The 22,356-nt window shown below is 45.1% G+C and overlaps 1 protein-coding gene across 1 annotated transcript in view; it reads right to left on the minus strand.

Annotated features, from left to right (window-relative positions):
• Positions 1 to 20,321, minus strand: part of NAMPT (nicotinamide phosphoribosyltransferase) — a 65,580-nt gene extending 45,259 nt beyond the window's left edge. The window contains exon 1 of the mRNA XM_009883548.1: positions 20,043 to 20,321. Coding sequence (XP_009881850.1) covers positions 20,043 to 20,321 — 279 coding nt within the window. The remainder of the gene's footprint in view (positions 1 to 20,042) is intronic.
• Positions 20,322 to 22,356: the final 2,035 nt, after the last annotated feature.

Raw genomic sequence — 22,356 nt, forward strand, 5'->3', positions numbered from 1 at the left:
TTTCTGAGCCGCGTTCAGTTTGATTAAATCATAACAATTAAATCAAAGATCAATAAAGACCTGTACCGTTGGCATGTTTCTTTTAACATATTGGATAAAACCAGATTTTCAAATAATGAATAAAACTGCTGTATGTCACATTAGTGTGAATCTATATCATATCAATGTCAAGCCTGTTAAATTTAATCTGATTAAGCTCACAGGGCTGGGTTCCTCAATATTAAAAGAACCATCAGGAGTAGCAGTAGATTCTTATCTTCTATGAACTAGGCAGCGGACAAGATGAAAGGTATATTCTCTTGTTAAAATGGACTGCATTTTTACTTTACAAGTATCAGTCACTGATTATTTATGCCATTATTAGAAGGTCTTGCATTATAGAATGAAATGAAAAGCATCCACGTCACTATATTGTCATGTACAAATTGTTGGAAGGTTTTGCTAATGCCATCAGTGCAGTCAGATTTTGAAAACATGCTGTTCTTTAATGGAAGGTTGATTATGTACACATTCTGTAGGAAATGACATTTCATGTACATCACACAGATTATTTTAACAGTTTATTTCTCCAAGAACTGAAATTTTACATTTTTCTGTCTCCTGCTGCAGCCAGATCAGAAGCCCAAAGAGATTTGAGATGAGAAGAATTTATACTCTGTGGCTTTTTGTGGGTTTATTATCTTACAGAACCTTACAGATTTTTTTTTAAAGTAAGAATATTAGTCCAGAATTCTGAATAAATTTCCCATGACTTCATCTTAATTGGAACAAGGGGCTTCAGGTTATTTTTCACATGTAGTCAAACACTGCTATGTGGTTTTGAAAAGTCACTTCAATTCAGGGGGAGCGTATTTCCAAATATATGAGAGGGTTTGATCAATAAGATGGTAATAAAAAATAATGTGTTTTGTATTTCTATATCAGTCTACCCTCCTAAGATCTTAGAGCCCTTTGAACATTGAAGGAATGAAGCCTATAAAATATATCAAGTAGGTAACTTATTATTTTCATTTAATAAATAGGGAAATTAAGGCATACAAATATGTAACCTTTTTTAAAATGTTCACTCAGTGTTTTGGGGGCAAAGATTTTGTCCTGGGCTCTGAGTTCAGAGCAGTTTCAGCATTTAATTATGTTTAGCCTTGAATTTTCAAATCCATGTAGTCATCTGGAAGAGTCAGCATTTTTTGTGGTGCCTTGGTCACTGTGTGTACCTCATTCTCTGATCAGTCCACTTTGTGTTCCTCCATGACCTGTACTGTAGCTTAAAGAAGCCCTCCACTCAGCAGCTTTCTGCCAGGGCCATTGGCACAGGCACTACATTTTGCTGTTGTTTGCTATTATTCCTTTGGGGTTTTTTCCTGTTCTTTTTGCTATCCTTATTAATTTTCTTTATCCAGTTTAAATTTAGAGATTTACTTTTTGATTTTTGCTTCTTTCTTCTCCTCAAACAAAGGTAGATGTCCCAGTCTTCATCAGAAGAAAGACATGGGGTCTAGCAATGACATCGTTCATGTGAGGCAATGCTGGAAGAGGGGGTCAGGTTTTGCCGCCAGGAGGATTTCGTAGCAGTAGTGCTAGAAGACGATACTTACTAGCAGCATATTGGTTCAAGATTTAGGGCAGTAAGTGTATGGTCAAGGGATTGTTAAAAATGATCTCACTTAAGATGATCAAGCTTTGACAAAGAGTTTGTCATGGTGCCACATGTAGTTTGGCCTTCAAATAAGGCCTGTCATGGTAGAGGAAACCTAAGACACTGGCTTGTCATTTCCATCCAAGGTTAAAAACAGTTGTCCAGATATCCAGATTGTAACATCCCAACTTGGATACAAGATTCATATGGGACAGCATGTCAAAAACCTTCTGAAACGTCTCCATCCACTTATCCCCCCTCACCACAAATGTAGTCATTTTATCATAGAAAGCAGTTGGACTGGTTAGACATGATTTTCCCCGTGTAAAAACCATGCTGACAGTTCTCAATCACCATCTTTTTCTTCATGTGCCCAAAAATGTGCTCCAAGAGGCCTTGCTCCATGACTTTTCAAGGGATTGTAGTGGGGCTGACCATGGCCTTTTTGAAGATAGGTGCAATATATGCCTTTCTCCACTTGTTGGGGACCTCCCCTAATCTCCACAACCTTTTAAAAGTGACAGTCACCTCACTGCAGCGTTGGCCAGTTCTCTCAGCACTATTGGGTGCAGCCTGTCTGGTCCCATGGACTTGAAAGGGTTGAATTCTCACAAATCATGCCTGATTTGACCCTCATCCTCCTCCTTGAACCCTCCTTTTCAGCCCAGATGCCCAAAAGACCTTGTAAATGAAGGCTGAGGCAAAGAAGGCACTATGTACCTCAGATTTTCTGTGTCAATTGTCACTAAATAGTCTACTCCATTCAACTGTGGTCCCATATTTTCTTTGTTCAGGCTTCTACTGCTAATGTAGTAGTAGAACCTCTTATTACCCTTCACATCTTTTGCAAGTTTCAACTCTACTTGAACTTGGCTTTCCTAATCCCATCCCTGTGTGCCTGTGCAATCTTTCTAAATTCCTCATTTGTTGCCTATTCCTGCTCCCACCTCCTGTATGCTGTTTAATTGCACTGGGGCTTAGTCATTAGTTCCCTATTTACACTATCCAGTCTCCTGGTAAGTCTACTTGACATCCTGCACATTGCACTTGTACTTGGAGGATGCCGTACTTTAGACCTTGGCGGCTTTCCTGAGCTATTTGATACTTCAGAGCTGTTTCCCATGGGAATCTACCTGTCAGCTGCTTGAAAAAGCCAAAGGTTGCTCCCCTAAAGTCCAGGGTCTGTACTGTCCCACTTGCCTTCCTTACTCCCCTCAGGATCTCAAACCCCGCTATTTCACGGTCACTACAACCAAAGCTGTCACTGATTGTGGGAATATAACGGAAGATTGGCGAGGAGGATTGTAAACACGCTCAAGTGGCTCGCACCTGGGATGCTGGACAACACATGTATCACACTAATTGTTGTTCAGCCTTGTGTGCTTGCAAGTAGAATATCTGCACTTAGATAACGTAAACCTGGAATGGACTCAGGGACACCTTATCTAGCATACATGAGATCACTGCCTTGTTGCTGAAGGAGATCAAAGCACAGTGGAAAACAATGCCTGCTTGAACCCTTGAAAAGCAGGCGAGAACAGCAAGTTAGAGCTCACACGCTCCTGCTAATAAGGACTTTCTTCCACCCTGCAGTGCCTGCGTCCCCTGCTTGTATCCCTCTGCCCGGGTGTTGCTGCGGAGACTCCCCGATTTGTGAGGTATTGAGATTAAACTTGTTCTTTGCCTTCCATCCATGGTCTTGTGGTCGTTCCTGTGTCCTGCCCGAGTTGGCTCACACGCTGATTGTCACATCTGCAACTAGCTTTTCCTTCTTTGTGAATACAAGATCCAGCTGTATGTCACTCATTTGGCCCATTCAGTTCCTGTATAAAGAAATTAACCCTGCCATCCTCCAAAATTCTCCTGTATTGTTTACCTCCTACCATGTGGCCATTCCGGCAAATGTCAGAGAGGCTGAAAGCCCCCAAAAGTACTGAGAAGGCTGTGATTCACAAACTTCCATGTAAGAAGAAGACTTCATCCACTTTCTCACCTTGACTGGGTGGTCTGTTACAAAGTCCCACCACAACATCTTTATTGGCCTGCCTTCTCCTCCTGACACACAAGCTCTCAACCAGCATGTCATTTATCCAGTAGGAGAGCTCCATACATCCACACTGCCTTTTCACATAAAGGACAACTCACTTGTTCTCTTCCCTCCTGCCATTCCTGAAGAGCTTCTATTCCCTCACTTTACTGCTGTCGTGCAAGCTGTCCCAGCAAATCTCAGTTGTTACAATGATATATCAGTTCTGCGTGTAGTGCTCTAGGTCTTCATGCTTGTTTTTCAGGCTGTGGACATACACTTGAGATGGGTGTCCTTTCGACCTGTTGTATCTTTCCTGACATCTCTCTTGTTCCCACCTGCTTGCATCATTTGCTTTCCACTGCTAACCTCTGTTTCTTCATCTAACTGTAGGTCATAACTTCCATTCCCCAATCTTTCTAGATTAAAGCTCTTCTTACCAGGATGGCCAGCCTTTTGACAAAGGTGCTGTTGCCCTACTTCATCAGGTGTATCCAGTCTCTCCCCAGCAATCCTCAATCCTCAAATAACATTCTGTCTTTGTAAAAGCCAAATCCCTGCTTGACTGCCGAGAAGGATAGGTTAAAGTGTTCAGAAGCATACTGGACCACACCACTTCTTGGTCTGGATGGGTCACAGCATAGCATACAGCAGGTGAACAGGAACTGTAAGAAGGGCTTTGTCTCTGTACTCAAAGGCATCACCCACTTTCCTAGAGGACTACCTGAATCAGCAACAGGTACTCAGTTCACTCACTAATTAGAGTTATAAAGTTATAAAGTCCCAGCAGAGAAGGGTGTTTATCATGGTGTCCTTCATATACGGTACATAAACTGACTCTTCCCTTCGCTCTCCTTACCCGTGCTCGCTCAACTCCTCTCTCTGTGATCTGAAGCACAGGCTGCTGCTGAGGTGAATGTGTTGAAAGAGCGTTGCCACACAATGGCCTAACCCTTTTACAACACAGGCAACAAGTGAACAAGTTTCTCTGAAGCTTCTCGCTCCACGGCTGAAAATGTAGACCTCGGCATTGAGGGCACTGTAGGGAGCAGATATGAGCAACGCATTGTATTGTGTCTTTTCAGAAATCTGCAGGGATAGATGCACATGTTCTCTCCACAAGGTTCTCAGGTGGAGAGACACTGGCTGCTGCCATGCTGCCATGACTGGTCCTTCTGCCCAGGGCCTAGAGATAAATGGAGACTGGTGACCCTATCCTGTCAGGGACCCTGAATCAGAACTGGTCTGTTGACTCGCACGTGGTCCAGAGTGGGAGCACTGCTTCCATGAAGAGTATGCCTGTTGACCCTATAGGAACTGGGTAGGAGAGCAGCCACTCTAATCAAGTAGCACCCTCTCCAAAGAGAGGGAACAGGATTGATAAATCCTTTAAGACCATTCAGGAGCATGCTTTGTGAGCCTCCAGCCCCAGAGTTTCCTTTTTCCTTGGAGAAACCATCAGAGCCAATGAGTTTTCTGCCATGAGAAGAACTTCTGCTCCAGAGGCCCCAGTGTCACTGTTTGTCCCGGAGAAGTCACTTATTCCACAGGGACCCCATTGCAACTTCTAGATCCTATGCCACTAAAGTAATCAATAAAACCCATGTGTTGCATATGGATGAGGTCTGTGGTGTGCATTAGAGGTGTCCCAGCCATTTGAGTGCAATGCTCATGGAAGGGTTCTTGAGGCATTGTGCAGTGGAGGCATGCCTGATCTGGATAGTGTTCCAGACCAAAATAATAATCCCCAGCCTCCCACTAACTGCTGGTGAGACATAGCAATTGGACAGCAGCAGTTTGGGCCCAGTAGTTCACTCCTAAACAGATAGCAAATGCATACTGCAGACATACCCAGAGAGGAACCATATTGGGTCTGGCTGAGATGGAGCTAATTTTCCCCATAGCAGCCTTCACAGGGCTGTGCTTTGTATTGGTAGCTCGAAAGGTGTTGATAACACACCAGTGTTTTAGCTACTGCTGAGCAGTGCTCGCACAGCATCAAGGCTGTCTCTCCAACATTCCCCCCTCACCAGTAGTCTGGGGGTGGGCAAGATCTTGGGAGGGAACATAGCCAGGACAGCTGACCCAGACTGACCAAAGGGATATTCCATACCATATGATGTCTGCTCAGCAATAAAAGCAAAGAGAAAGGAGGAGGAGAGGGGGAGGGCATTCATTATTACAACATTTGTCTTCTGGAGCAACCGCTACACATACTGAAGCCCTACTTCCTGGGAAGTGGCTGGACGTCACCTGCTGATGGGAAGTAGAAAATAAATCTTTTGTTTTCTCTTGCTTCTGCATGTGGCCTTTGCTTTTGCTTTATTAAACTGCCTTTATCTTGACCCACAAGGTTTTTTTCCATCTCATTCCCCTCCCACCCCCGCCCCGGCAGAGGAGGGGAGTGATAGAGCAGCTTGGTGGGCACCTGGTGCTATAGCTGGAGTAGTTATTAAGCGGCAAGCTCCTGTGTGAGTCACAGAGTTTGTTGGCTGCACTGCTTATCTCTTTGTTTTGCTGAGCTTAGGAACATCAATACAAATAATGGCCGTGTGCTTTGCCCTGCCACTGGTGGCCTTGCTGTGCTGGGGGAGCTATCTTGTGGAGAGGATGAGGGAATACATCTCCCTCTTCCTACCTGGGGCTATGTAGGTGGTTTTTTTATGCAGGTTCTTGAGGTCCTTGTTCACCCTTACGTTAGCTATTTAATACTGCTAGCATATTATGGGGTTTGTGGAATCTGGTGTCATCCTGGTGTAAGAGAAGACAATATCTGGGGGAGGCAATACTGAAATGTGCCCTGAGGTGGTCAGTCCCTGGGTGGCAGGGTGTGTGGAAGGATTTGGGCAGGCTCCTCCGGCTATTATCGCCTCCCGTAACCGGGGACTTTACACCCGAACAGGCAGGTAACCCTGGCAAACTGACGCACCACCCGGTAGAAGGGTGCTTTGCCTATCCCAGAGAAAACCAGCAGCTTCTAGCACTATACTGGGGCCTGACCTGTGCCTATCGAGCCACAGTTCAGTGCTCTCAGAGAACTATGGTTGAGGCACAGGAACGTATGTTTAGCTAAACATTTGTTTTCCATAACACTAAGAGACGTGACATTGCCTGAAACCCACTCTGAACTATGGATAACTGTAGCGGGGAAATCTGGCAGTGAGCAAAATGTGAAGAAGATCTTTTGCAGCACATGCCTTATAAAAGGAGAACAATCAATCTGATACTTGTACTTATCAGGCACTAAGCAGAGAGGTATCTGTATAAGGTTGGACACTCAATCTCTTAAAGAAAATTATGCTTTATTGGGGATGGTGGAGATAAGGGCTCCACCTACACTAGTGTTAAGTGTTCTTTTATGACAGGACATTGCTCATACGCAGCTTTGAAAATGGTTTGCTTCCTCTGTGAATGCGGAGGTTCAGATGCCTTGAAGCCATGGCATGACAGCCTCATCAGCTTGCAGTCCACAGCTCACAGCTTCTTAACTCAACTGACTCCAGAAAAATGCAATCTCAGGCTAATTAAATAGCCAGCTGCAGCCTTTCACAAGTTGCAGTAACATACTGCCCTTTGCTGTTTCCAAGGCTTTCAGGAGGAATATAGTAACTCACATGGACTTTAGTGTACCCCATATGCATACACTGAAACTAAACAACCCTTCAGTGTCCAGGTTTTTACATACATAATCATGTGCAATGAAAATGTGATCAGGGACTTCAAAGCCAAAAGAAAGTTTAAGGAAAAAAAAATAAAAGAAAGGGAGTGCAGAAGGAATGAGGAAGACAGCCTGTATTTAAAATGATCTTATGCCATTTTATCTATCAATGTTCGCACAGGACTTCTGAATCGGATTAGTCTTTATACAACTCCTTCCCAAATATTTGGATTTATCCGGGGTGTTTGTTATATGCTGAAGTACCTGCAAGCCGAGAATGCATTGTCAGTGATCACCTTCCTATGTCCTCAAGGAATGTCCTATCTTTTGGCCTTGGGTGAATACATGCAGCAAAACTCAGTTGTTGAGTGGCTGAATGCTGCTTTCATCTGGTATCTGAGAACAGTTAAGGTTTGAGCATCTTTAAAGGAATTTGCGAAAATAGGCATTCATAATTTGGCATACTGTATCTCAATTTACTATATCTGACAGGTGAAACACACACATAAGAGTGACAGTAATTACCCTGGGGTAAGCATCAATAATTTGTGAGTCCCTCTGAGAAATCTTTGTGGTGTGATTGTATAAGTTTGCAACTCTCTGGAGTAGTGAGATCCATATACAAATATTTATTTATTTATTTTAATATAGATGTTTACTTTTTAAAAAATAGATACATATTTATTCACCCATCTATTCCTGAGATAAATTACACATAGGAATTCAATGGAGATACTATTGCCATAATAGTAAAAAAAAAATGCAGCATGTGGCAAGTTAACTGACCTATATATATTATTTCTGCCTGATGAGGGGGCAGAACTCGTACTAATGGTGACATTTTCACAGTCTGCAACATCTAATATACAGTATAATGTATCTATGACTCAGACCCTCTTGCACACTTCATAACTTAGCTTTTATGTGGAATGTTTGCCAATGTTTCACTTTTACATTGGTATTTGTTCTTTTATCCAGGGGTGTATCACTCAGACATCCTGTGTTTGAGATTAAGGGGATCTTCAGCCACCTCATCTGCTTACAGCAGAATTGACTGCCTTGGCAATTGTGTAATAGTACAATTTTATTTCCACGTTTGATTTACTCGAAGTAGGATTAGGGATCAGCATTAAAATTAATTGTCTGGCCACTGCAAACAGTATTCCTGAGAAGCTGCCATGACTTTCTTCATTTAAAAGTGTATTCTGAAAGGAATCTTTAGATTTCATGGTGCACTCAGAATGGACAGCAATATCTGAGGGTATTTGAGGACTTCATAACGGCTACCAGAGTTGACATTGTTCTTTATAAATTTAGATAAGTAAAAATAAAGCTGTCAGAAATTATTTAGATCAATGAAGTGATTGAATTATAGCAATCATTGTACCTTCAGATATAGCAGCATTGGTGTGAAAAACAATCGAGCGTGAAAACTCCAAGTCAGCCAGCAGAGGCGAGAAGGATGGAGTCAACCCAAATGCACCAGCTCTGCAGGCTGCCCCCGCACGCTTAACCTCTCTTAATCCTTTCCCCAAAAGGGCACAGCTGGAGCAGGCCTGTACAGCTCTTACATGATATGAGGAGACTGTTTTCCCAGCTCAGAGTATAAGCACACAGAGGAATTGCTTGAGACGCTTTATGTAAGCCTCAGTGGTCCCAGAGTACAGAGGGTGGTAGCTGCGTGCAGTCTGACTGGCTGTGTACACACACACACACACACACATAATCTTTGGCTCTACTTCTAAGATACTTACTACAATTTCTAACTGAAGTGAGCCAACTGCTGATAGGCAGAGTTAACCCTCATGTTCATGCTTTGGGGGATATACTGAGCTGCTGAGCTGTGCATCTTTCAGAGGGAGTGCTATAAAGATACCACAGAATCAGAATGGTTTAGGTTGGAAGGGACCTTAAAGATCATCTAGTTCCAACTCCCCTGCCATGGGCAGGGACACCTTCCGCTACACCAGGTTGCTCAGAGCCCCATCCAGCCTGGCCTATATTTTAATAACCATTTCTCATGCACCCCAATGTTGCATAGACATTCCATGACAGTTTGATTAAAATAAAACCCGTTTTTTAAAATCTTATTATAAGGTAACTCTCACATGGGGAATCAAATCTCAGAGAATGGTTGCTCACTGTCCCATGCCAACAGGAGTCCTGACTGCAATGGTCATACAAATTGTTGGTTGCACACTGTCCCACCATCCTGCATGACCACACATAATCCATCTCTATTACTGTATCTGCTGCAATGGGCAGATGTTGCAGGCTGTATGTGGCATCAATTTGCTGTGGTGACCTGCACGGGGTAAGCCCATGACGTGCCGTCTGTTGAAAATGGTTCCAGCCTGCCCTGAAGTGAGTGAAAACTGTATGATGAAAATACACACCCATGGCAACCCACGCCAGAACAGGGACACTGAGGAACAGAGCAGCAGAGGCCATGATGTGCAGCGCGGCAGAAACCATTACATAAAGAGTGTCAGGAATCACAAAGTGCAGCCTGACAGAAACAGTTACACGCAGGCAGCAGACAGCCATCACACGCACCACTTCCACTTCCTATACTGCCCGTCCCGTTGCCAGAGGAGTTTTGATGGACTGGTTGTAACTGTGGCAAAAATAAGGGAAGCTGAGGCTGGGAAGGAGAGAGGTTGGAGTTTTGTGTAAGTGTTTGTCTAGCTGTTTGTGTTCTTCTTTCCCTCGATATCCAAATCAGGGATCAGAAGCTTGTGTGGCCTGGCCATAAATTAACTCAAGTAAAATTTCCTGACTCTGCACTGTTTTGTCCATGAGAGCTACATACAAAACTGGTTTAAATATCTTAACTGTGTACAAGAGACTGTCCTACATGAGTAATTTTGCATCTGCAGGAACAGTTTGTACTGACTGTTTGCAAATGTCTTATCTATGTACAAGTTGATCCCTTCTGCAACTGCCGAAGCAGCAGAACTGCGTGAGAATCTCAGGGACACTCCACCCAGGATATTAATCAACACATACACTTTTAAGCATACAAAGTAGGTGAGCTACATCAGGAGGTACGTGGGGGAATATGTAGAACTGTCCAAAACTCCCATCTGGAGAGCTCCTGTGTGTCAATTACTTAATTATGGGGTGGTGAGGAGTTCAGACCTGCTTTCAAGGCAGTCAGTTGTCTCAAACCAGCCCTACTATCTCATCTGTACTGGTGACTAGCTGGGGTGTTCCTGGACCACCCATGGAATTAATGGCTTAAGCATACTGGGTGTGCAGAGAGGCACAGCCCTCATACTCAGCTTTGCCAACTTTGAGACAGACTTGAGTTTCATACTTAGAACTTAAGTCCGATAGCTCCTGCCACTTCATTCTGGTCTTCAGAATTTGGAAATCTATTCATGGATTACTAATTGAAAGGATTTATTCAAATTGAACATACTTCCAATTCATTCTGGACCATAAAACTTCCCAGGAAAAATTGTAATATTGTCAAAAACAATCAAACAGTGCTGCAGATAAGCTTTTATTTATTCCAACCTATGACTTTGCTCTACCATTTTAAGGAAATCACTGGCCTCTGTAACATTTGTAGCAAGGCAACCTTATAATTGGGTGTAAATTATTATGGCAACCATTACATTAACTTTAAGCTTTCCTTCCTCTTGATATTTGCCATCAGTGGGTTTCACTATTTGCATGTTGTCATGCACTGGAGCAGAACAGGTACATTCATCAAGCAGTCAAAGCTAACAGAAAGCAAGGTCACCTCACAAAACCTCTTGAGATTACACTGGGCTGATTTCTTTTGCAAAGGTAAATGGGGCTCTGTGCAAAGGTTAATGTTGCGTTGTGGCTCTGTTTCTTCTGCTCTCCAAGTCCCCAGAGATACTTTGTCTTTCTGAAGTCCTGTTTTCCCCCATCCCCAAGAATTGTCCAGGCCTGCCCCAGATCTGCCACGTGGGATGCTGAGCTCCTGAGGTCCTATGAGCTCTGCTAGACCACGGTGTTCAGCATCACTATTTTTAACACAGACCTTGGGGAGGCCGGTGGATTTGTCAAGAATTGCTTTAGGAAAGTGTTTCTGTTACTGTCTTCTGATCACTAGATCATGCAGTCTTCCTTTCCCTCAATAAAGAGAAAAAAAAAGCTGCCCCAGGGCTAAATCTCCAGGAGAGCATCTACAGGCAGTTTAGCCTATGTTTCGTCAAATCAGACAGTTCTCAAATGGGTGCAAGAGACCTAAATTGGCTGTGGTGGGTGATGTTTTGATGCAGAAAAGAGAAGCAACCACTATCAGCAGCTTCAGCAGTGCTTGGAAGGGTGTCTTCTCAGCCAGTCCGGTCAGCAGTTGCTGTAATGCGACATCTAGTCTTGCTCTCAAGCTGGGGAGGAAAAAAGAGGAAACCATATTGCTGAGAAATAGGCTTTGAAATAGTAGAGAGAAGTATTTGATAACAGCCTGAGGTCAGGGCATTCTGCATCTGGGGCTTTCACTTCAGGTTTAGGTTTCTGGGGACGAAGAACTGTAACTCTCTGTGTATGTACATGAACAGTGCCCAGCCGAGTGAGGCTTCACTCCCAACCAAACACCACTGAAATACCAATGAATAAATAATCATCATCTCCAGTTTAATAGCTGTCTGTGGGAATGGAGCGCAGCACTGTTTAGATTTGACCAGCAATAACCCTGAGCAAATCACTACCATCTGGTCTCAGCTCAGAGCTTTCCTGATGAGCATAAAATAAAATAGATGCAAAAGTTTCAGAAAATAACAGCTACCCCCAAAATTGTCCGACTAGCATCATATGTCAGTCTTTCCTTCCAGCAATGCCCCCAGGGCTGTGCCCACTGTTACTCAGGACTGACAGGGTCAGGATCTCAGACCTGAAATGCTCTCAGCCATGGGTTTGGGGTTCCAGCAAAAACAGAACAAGAATTTCGTCATGCTATGAAATTATGTTCATCCTTGCTAACCTCTGGTGACGAATGGCTCCATCTGAATTTAATGCTGCCAGCCTTTTTGCATCTGTATGAAATATAGTTATAATATATCTTAAGGACCTGTCATGGAAAGAGCTACAGCATTTTTATGCAGGATAAATCCCCGAGGAAGTGGGATGAAATGGAACCACCTCAAAGCTTACTGCAGGAAAAAGCATTTGAGGCAGTTCAGTGGGAGACTAGTCCCAGAAGGGCCCAGGGACCCACAGCAAACAAAGAGACTTTGTTTCTGCCACGGGGCTATCCCTGCTGAGGGGTGACAAACTCCTGGAACCAAACCAGGAACTGGAACAATGAAATGGTGTGGAAGAAACCGATTTCTTATTTTTCAAATATAGCAGTACCCTCTCCCTTTCTCACGCTTGCAAGTAAACAGGAGTCAGGGCCAACCCGTGCTGCAGCGGCAGCATGGTGGTGGCAGTGTTGTGCTGAGGCGTGGGCTTGTGGTCAATGGGTACGGCCAGCATGGAGCTCAGCATGGGCTGACCTGCCCTGGTAGGGGACAGTCACAAAAGGGCTTGGCAGGAGCAGCCGGACACCATGCCGTCTTGGTGGCGTTTCATGGCTGCTTCTTAGACTGCCAGTGAGCCATACCACATCCTCTCCTGGAGCCCTGGGAAATCAGTCAGTTTTAAGAGCTCAGAAAGGTTATGCCCAACTTTTCAGGCCTTTGAGTCTCAAAGACAGGAATAAATACAGAATTGTTTTTATTCATCCCATCAAGCTAGCTAACGCTTACTGCCTCTCCTTTACAACAACTCACCGTTTCTCAACACCCCATTGTGGTTCATGTTCCACCTGCTTAGCTAGGTACTTCAAGAGTAAAAATCTCTTTTTAATACACATCCTTGCATAAGAGCAAGCTCCAGGCTTGTTCCCTGACTCTCCCAGGTACGCAGTCTTCAAGCTAATACTTCCTCTGCCATCAGCTAGAGAACAGAGGGATGTGAGATGGCCGTCCTCCTTCCCCTCATGTGCTTCTGGCTGCCCAGGCTGCCTGACCCACATGGCCATGGAGCCCCTGGCCACAAGCAGCCTTTGACACGCTGCTGTTTGTAGTATCCTCCACCAAACCAAGCTGAAGTGGTGATGCTGCCACATATTCCAACTGGGAAGGTAGATGAGATTTGGGGAGTAAAGGTGTGTTCCCTGCTTTGCAGCCTTGCTCAGACACAGTGGACTGTGCTCAGAGAGAGAAAGACAAGCTTGTTGTTCCAGAATAAATATCATGCCAAGAAGGATTTTCCCACCTGTAGTCCAATAGTAGTTTTTTCTGCACTATCTCCATGTAAGTAGACAACTTTTAAATGAGAATGAATATTTGCCTGCAGGTGATATGAGAAAAAAAGTCGACTTCATCTTAGTTTAATCCTGTTTCCTTGTCAGGGTTCCGTTTCAACCACAGGCGTTGAGTTTAGACACGCTGAGTTTCTGAGTGCCTCCTGTTATTCAAGAAATCCCCCCATGCCGAGCTCAGCATTTCAGCAGTAAGCCAGCTGGCTTTTGCTCCACATCCTGAGAGATGCCCTTTCGAAGTTCCCCTCTCTTAGAGGCGCGATGAACTTTTGATTTGGCATTTTAGTGTCTCAGTGACCTAAACACTAAAGTTAGACTTAATCCTGACATGTCTGGCAGTCAGGATCTGTTAGGATCTGCCAGAACCTGACAACCTGACCTGGGACTGTGTACGAGATGGGAAGACATGCAGAAATGGAGGTGGCAGAAGAAGGAGCAGCAACAGTAGCTTGACAGATGATGTGAGAAAAGTAATTGCTTGGCATTATGGAGATGCAGAATTCCATTCTGTGGCATGGAAGGTGCTTATCCCAAAGTAATAAAATCCTGAATGTGAAACCTGGGGATGCAACTCTCTGAGTTTTTGGGAGAGCATTTAGAATATCTTGGCTCAGTCCTGGAATAAAGTTGCATGTAATCTGCAAAAAGTAATGTCACACTACATCCACTGCACTTTACTGAAGAGACTGTTGTGTTTCTTGCTTCCAAGAGTTTGTAGATGAGGAAGGTATGGCTACACTGAAGGCTTTCCTGATGCTGAGGCTACATGTGTGCGAGGAAATAACACCCTGTTCTCCGGCACGGAATCCCCCTGGCATGGTTCAGCTTGTGTCCGTACGGCCAAACCTTCTCATCACCAAAACAGATGGCTGCATCCAAACAGCCTGCAAAGACCCAGGCTCATGCCAGCCCCCAGCTTTGGCCAGACATGGTGCGGGTTGCCCAGACTTCCCCGTGCCAAGGACCTGCTGATCATGAACTGGTGTTCAGGCCTTGGTTCTGGCTCCATTTTGCTCTTTGCTGCAGACTAAAGCCTCAGATGTTGGATGGAGAAGCCTGCTCCAGGTTGAAAGGAGGCGGCGTGAGCGGCAGGGTGCCATGGGCAGGCTGCCTGCCCCTCCGCGCTCCGCTCCGCAGGATGCGGCATGGCACCTGCTGGCCCAGCTGGCCTGACAGCCAGGGGAAAACTGGCTGAGGAGCATCACCGCTGCCCATAAACCACAGCGGGGATGGCAGAGGGGATGTTTCTTGGCATAAATGTGTGCACAAGGCAAATAATTTATGGTAGGAGAGGTTTCTCGGGAAGGAAGAGGAAAGATGTGCTGGAGCTGAGGGCTTTCACGATAAAGGAGGAATCGCACTGAACAGGAACTGTTGGATTTTTACAGGCATCTAGGGCAGCATGAGAGGATGCGTGCATAGAACAGGGCATGATAACAGCAATGACCTGGCTCAAGTGACTGCACGGCCGGGCTCCTTCAGCTGGGGATAGAGCAGGCGCAAAGGAGCAGCCACAGGCTGTAGTGGGTGGGAGGGAGGACTGGAGACAAGAGGAGAACAGGAAGGCCTGTGCAAGGCAGCAGGCTTGTGCAAGGTGTTGAGGGTGTCTGTAAATGAGCCTGGAGCAGGACAGGACTGTATGGAGGCAATGTCAGGTTTCAGGAAAGGCAAAAGAGAAGGGGAGATTAAAGATAACTACTAATCCATCCTCTCTTCCCATCAAAGCTATATGAGGCTTCCTCCCCTACCTCTGAGCCAAGCCCTGCTTCTCCCCTCCCTGTCCTGCCCTATTTCTTTCACCCATTTTTGCCTTTTCTTCCTCCACTTCCTTCTCCTCCATCCAGTCCCTGCGCACTCTCTCTGCTTGTGTTAAGCATTTACCAAATTTATCAAATGCATCAGGCAGGGGCAGCTTGGGCATACAGTGGTGAGAGTGGCGTCTGTAGCCCTCACTAAAATCTCCCTCAGCCTTATCTCACTGTTGGGCTAATCATGGCCCGAGCACATGCCAGCACTGGACATGACACCACAATGCCCTGGAAGAGGACACATGGGACTGGAAAGTCACTGCGCCTGTGCAGTGGCCCCCATCACACAACGGGATTGTTGTTCTGGATTTCCCAAGGTGCCTTCAAGTTTGCAGAGACAAGTGTGTGGCAACTTGGGCTGAGCATGAAAAGCAGCAGGTAGGAGTTGGTTGCAAGGTCTCAACACCTGGGATGTCCTGCGATGTCGTTTGTGAAACAAATTTATTGGATATTTATTTATTGAGAATTTATTGGATAACCATGTGCTTGCGGTGAGAATTTATTGGATAACCATGTGCTTCAGACCTCCAATGGGTTTAAGAAAAGCAGATTTTTTTTAAATCCCACAAGCTAAAGAGCAATGTCTAGACAAATGGGACGTGTTGAGCATTTTGCAAAGCACTTCCATCAGCACCAGTCACCCTTGCTAGGTTCCTTCAGCAGCTGCATCCACCCAGTCCCCACTCTCCCAGCTTCTCAGAGAGACGTTACTGATTTTAGAGGTGCATGGGCAGAAACTTGCCAGGAGACATTTTTTGCCCTTTTTTGCAAACCCGGCTTTCAAAATCAGTGCTAGCCACCTTTTACAGTGTGCACAAGCCATGATTAGCACTCCAGCCAAGCAGAGGCTCTGATGAGGGGAGGAAAGTTTCAGGGCTGAGGAGGGGCTGAGAATGAACACACTTTGCCAAAATATGTCCAGTTTTGTTTTATTGCAGCAAGATTTTGAAGTGACATACTTCCCCTCCCAGCGCAGAGATGCCACAAAGGCATGTGAAGGGTTTGTGGTAGAAAGTGTTTCTGCTTGGCCATCTGGGCTCCTGTGCCTGAGAGGGGATTTGGCTAACCCTGAACATGATGCCATCTGCCAGATCCATCCATTTCTCCTTTGCTATCTGTGTAATACTCCTTTTATGTACCCACAGCAAATGGCAGACCACCTGTGTGTTTTATCTTTTAAAAAGAAAATCCCAACGTGCCTGGCTCTGAAATGCAGGATTAGTTGAGAAAAATTTTCTTCTGGACACAATGTTATTTTTTTAATGTCCAAAGTTGAAGTCGTACAAAGACCCACACCTGGATTTAATTTATGCTCAGGGCAAGGATGGCTCATGCAAGAACGCATGTGTATTTTTTTATAAGCTCAGTGACTGGTTTACTGCAGTCCCAGAAAACCACAACCAAGATTAGAATGCAATTGTGCTAGGTGCTGTACAAACATGGCTAGAGAAAGCCATTTTACAATGAAATACAGTTTGAAATCAGAGGACTGTTTGTGGCTGGAAGTGCCAGTGATTATTTTCCACTCAGGCCAACTGGTTTTGCCTCCATTGCCTCTCTTTCAGGGGTATCTGTCTTTACATTGCAGTGCCAATCTCATCTCAGATTTTCTAGGCTCCAGGGGAAGACGAAGTACGTTATTTGTCATGCTGAAGGGAACATGAGCTGTGTTTCAGATGACAGAGTTATTCAAGGGGAATGACACCACCAATACACTCTTTGCTGCAGAGCAAGCAAACTCACATTGCTACTTGAAATTAAAAGAGCGAAGCATCGCAAATCACCCAAATTCCCAGACACGAGAGAACCAGCCAAGTCCTGGATTCTCGCACACATTTTGCTTAGATCTGTGAGCAAGCAGACTTTTTTTGGAGCGTTTCCTCTAGAGCTAGACAGAGTTTTGTTTAGAAAAAAATTATCAGTGTTTGCTGACACATATCGTACATTCATCACAGCTATTTACTGATTCACTTGCTGTGATTAATGCGATAGCAAATGGTGAATGTTTAATGGAGGGCACTCCACAAATGGTCAAGGCAACTGCAAAATATTTAATATTTCAGAGCAAACAATGTATTTGGGAACATCCCTTCCTTTGCCTTTGTATTTTTTTTTCCTCCCAGCCCACGTGGTGTGTGCCATGGGGATCTCTGGCTGGGCTTTGGGCATGGCTTTGGCAGCTCTGATTATTACAGCTTCTTCAGTGATGGGCAGAGATGCCAACAGAATAAATGTAAGTTTGGGATTTTTTGAAGGGGAAGGAGGGAGACTAGTGAGAGCTGTGATTATAATTCAGTATTCCTAGTTACTGGGGCAAGAGCATTGTACTCTATGTCTCTGTCCCGGTTTAGGCTGGGATAGAGTTGACTTTCTTACTGGCAGCTGGTATGGTGCTATGTTTTGAATTTGGGATGAGAATAGTGCTTTTGGTTGTTGCTAAGTGGTCGAGGCCTTTTCTACTCTTCATACCACCCCACCAGCAGGTAGGCTGGGGGTGGACAAGGAGTTGAGAGGGGACACAGCTGGGACAGCTGACCCCAATTGACCAAAGGAATATTCCATACCATATGACATCGCACTCAGCCTATAAAGTCAGGGGAAGAAGAAGGAAAGGGAGAACGTTCAGAGTTATGGTGTTCATCTTCCCAAGTAACCATTATGCATGATGGAGCCCTGCTAACCCCAGCCCTACTTTCCACTGGGGTTAAACCACAATGGTCTCTTTAGGTGGTACTAATTGTGGCTGTACACACAGACTATTTGTGTTTATTAAAATTACCTTATAGCCTCCTAAATCTCTCTCCAACAGCCGTGAACATAAACACCCAGGGTCACAATGAGGCTAATTTGGGGAGATGCTTCAACCACTCTGAGAAGACTGCTAAGGAAATTTCACGGCTCAGGGATTGTTTGCCAGCTGCTCATCCACCTATTCTTGGTTTTGGGCTTTTCTCTCCTTGGTCCTTTCCTCTATACCACCTCTCTGTGTCCCTGCTCGCCCACTGCTTTCCAGAAGGAAAGAGGCCAGACACCTTCAGGGGGAGGACACTGTGCCTGCAAGGCAATGGCACCACTGAGAAAAACCCATTGACGAGTCAGGATATTGTTCAGTCAAGGAGCTGAACTGCCTCTGCCTGTTGAGGAGATGTTATGATACAATATAATTCCCATTGACTTGCTGCTTACTTATTAAGCTCTTTTGGATCCTGTGGCTTAGACCAGAGAGCATATTTTCTAGAGACAGTTGACTTAGTGAGTAACAAGAAGGTTGGCAAGCTACCAAGGGAAGTTGAACAAAAAGGTGATTTTCATTCTCTGAAGGCTGCCGAGCTGAGTGCTGATAAGGTGCCAAGCACTTCCTAGCTCTCACAGATCTGGACTCCAAATTCACAGGCCTCCTGAGGAATTTAGGAGTCTCTGCTAAGCCTGTTAAATCCCCCTGATGTTTCTAACAACAGCTTAGATTTTATCACTAATAAAAGAAAACTCACAGTTCCTCTGGATTTAGTCCATCTCATCTCAACAGCTGAAGGAGAGCTTGGTGAAAAGGATAAAGAATTTTTTTCCCTTTCTATCAGTGTATTAAGCTATTCTTCTTGCATCAGCCAAAACAGACAAATGCTCTGACATACTCTTGAGCATTTGGGCTGGAGCGATTCAGAGGGTTACTGCTCTGACACTGTGGAGACTCCTGTCCCCTGAGCAGGGGCAGCAGCAGCAGTTGTGCACTGAGCTGCTCAGCCATCCTATCTGTGTACTAGTATGCGTGGTGCCACTGGCACTGATGACAGCTCAGGTTAATTGAAAAGGGGACAGGCTACTCTTTGACTGCCTGTGTCATGGGCCAGGAGCTGAGGATCAGAGCAGGCATCTACAAGCACTACCATAGGAATGCAGAGTCACAGCATGGATGAGGTTTGAAGACACCTCTGGAGATCTAGTCCATCTGCCCTGCTTAGAGCAGGGTCAGCTACGGCAGGCTGCTCACGGCTGTGTCCAATCCAGTTCTGAAAAATCTCCAAGGATGGAAACCCCATGTTCTGTCTGGGCAACCTGTGCTGTTGTCTGAGCACCTTCACAGTAAAAAAAAAGAAAAGGGTTTTTTTATGTTCAAATGTAATTTCCTGTGTTTCAGTGTGTGCCCATTTCCTCTTCTCCTTTCACTGGGCACCACTGAGAAGACTATGTCTCTGTCTTCTTAACCTCTCTTCCCCCATCAGGTATTTATTTATACACACTGATAGATCTCCCTGAGCCTTCTCTTCCCAGGCTGAATAGCTCTCTCAGTCTCTCCTTGTATGTCAAATCTTCCAGTCCCTTAATCACCTTCGTGGCCCTTTTCCAAATTCACTCCAGTATGTCCATGCCTGTCTTGTAGCAGGAAGCCCAGAATGTGACACAAGACCCCAGTGCTGAGCAGAGGGGAAGGGTCACCTCCACTGACCTGCTGGTGATGCTCTGCCTAATGCAGCCAGGAGGCTGGTAGCCTTCTTTGCTGCAAGAGCACATTGCTGGCTCATGGCCAGCTTGTCCACCAGGACCCCCCGGTCCTTTTCTGCAAGGCTGCTTTCCAGCTAATTGGCCTCCAGCCTGCTCTAGTGCCTGAAGTTATTTGTGCACAGGTGACTGACTTGGTGTTTCCCTGTGTTGAGCTTCATGAGGTTCCTGTCCATCTGTTTCTTCAGCCTCTGCAGGTGTCTCTGAATGGCAGCAAAACCCTCTGGTGTATCAACCACTTCTCCCAGTTTTATACTGTCAGCCAGCTTGCTGAGAGGGCACTCTGTCCCGTTGTCCAGGTTATTAATAAAGATGTTGAACAGTACTGGCCCTGGTGTTGACTCCTGGGGTACTCCACTAATGACTGGCCTCTGGTAGAACTTTGTGCCACTGATCCACACTTCACTATGCATTTATCTAGTCCATACTTCATCAGTTTGTCAATAAGGATGTTTTGATAGACACTGTCTAAGGCTTTGATAGAGTCAAGATAAACAATGTCCACTTCGCCTTGGGCTTTACTGGTAAGATATACCTTCAAGAATCACACGCCTCTGAGACAAGTAGGAAACACTCTTCTTACTGATCAGGTGGTCTGTAGCAAACACGAACCACAACATTGCCCACCTTGGTCAGCCCTCTGATCCTAGCCTATAAGCTCTCAGCTGGCTTATCATTCACCTCAGGCAGAGCTCCATGCATTGCCCCTGCTCTTGCATATAAAGGGTGAATCCCCTCCTTGCTTTCCCAACGTGTCTTTCCTGGAGAGCCAGTACCCATCCATGGCAGCACTGCAGTTGGTGAGCTGTCACACCATGTCTCCATGATCCCAATCAGATCACAGACCTCGTAATTCCTCCTGTGTGTTCCCCATGCTGCATGTGTCAGTGTGCAGGCACCTCAGAGAGGCACTCGGTCCCGCTGGTTTCCCAGAAAAGGTATGAGAGCTTCCCCCATAATGCTGTCCTCTCAGTGCTTCCTTATTCCTCTGCATGCATTTGTATTACACTGCAGGTTATGTGCTGCAGACCGTGAATTGGATTCTAAGCCTCTTTAAAGACAAACTGAATTTCCTGAGGCTAGAGATTAAATTCCAAATTCCTTATCCCCGAAGTCACAGAGGCTCACGAGGAAGGAGGCTGCGGCATAACCCACAGGTCTCATCCCAGTACCATCTCCTGCTGGGAACTGCTGTCCTTGCAGAGCATGTCTGCAAAACCCTAGAGTTATCGCAGACAATGTGTGGATTCACTGTAATAAACTTTTGAATGTGATCATACCTAGTTACTGATATTGGGTTGCCTACCTCATTGCATGCATTACTTGGAAGAAGGATTTGGCAAGGGGTGGTGCTGGAGTTTTGCTGGGTGCCTGGAAGTATCAGTACCAAAGTTTTGTGTCATGTACTGAACGAGGGATGGGCTTGCTGGGAAAGGAGGCTTCTCCTATGGCTTGGTAGGTAGGACATGGAAGACCTGGATTGTTTCATTGTTTCTGCTGTTAGCTTCCTGGTCATGACAGATAAATCTCTTTTGCAAGATCAGTGAAAGACAGTAATAACTTCCTGGTTCTCCACAACTGTTGTGAAAAAGTATTTCTTGAAACAATGAGGAGGAGCACCATGAAATGAGAGTCTGAGTTGAAAAGAACCTCTTGTGGTTGTGAGGGTGCAGCAAATGAAACCTCAGGCAGCTGAGGAGGGATGAGTTTCAACAGCAATACTGAAACACCACCTAGAAGTCAGCTTGGTCAGAAAAAAAGAAGTGTTTCCTAGTAAGATGTGAAGAAGGATTAAAAAAAAAGTTGTATTGTTTCCACCATAAAATAATTGCTGAAATGTGTTTTAAAATAGATTTACAGCTGATAAGACAGTGAACAGAAATTTGAGAGTTGGCATAAGGGATAACTCTTCCTTCAGAACTCAGAGAAAGCTTCAGAGAAAACAGGATAAAAACTAACTCACAGGATTCTTTGGAAAAAACTGATTTTGCATAAGGGGGTTTGGGTTTTCTTGGTTTTGTTTTCCTGTGGGCCACTTTGAGGGCTGGATGCAGAGCACATTGCAGTCAACGTAACTGAACAGACATGTAGGAATGCAACAGTGAGCTCCACACACTGCTGCTTCCTTAATGGTTTTCTCCTGATTTCCGTCTACAGGAAAAGTGATGTTTCTGTTCAATTTCTCCTTCTGTGGCTTCTTAAGTCTGGGGATCACTTCCAGGGATTTGCTGACGGAGATCTCATGAATGGCAGTGTATGCTCTGAAACCAGTGTTTCATGGGAATGTCCCAGATATGGGTACAGGGTACATTATTGCCACATAATCAGAGTGTGACTTTGTAGTGTGTCAGCTGCTTCTGGGTTACTGCTTATGTCCGTACTCAACAGTAAAACAGTAAATTTTGGGTGCCTTCAGGCTTTGTGTCCTTGGGAAGGTGAAGCATTAAC

Source organism: Charadrius vociferus, unplaced genomic scaffold (genome assembly GCF_000708025.1).
Source record: "Charadrius vociferus isolate BGI_N301 unplaced genomic scaffold, ASM70802v2 scaffold704, whole genome shotgun sequence".
Classification (NCBI taxonomy): Eukaryota; Metazoa; Chordata; class Aves; order Charadriiformes; family Charadriidae; genus Charadrius; species Charadrius vociferus.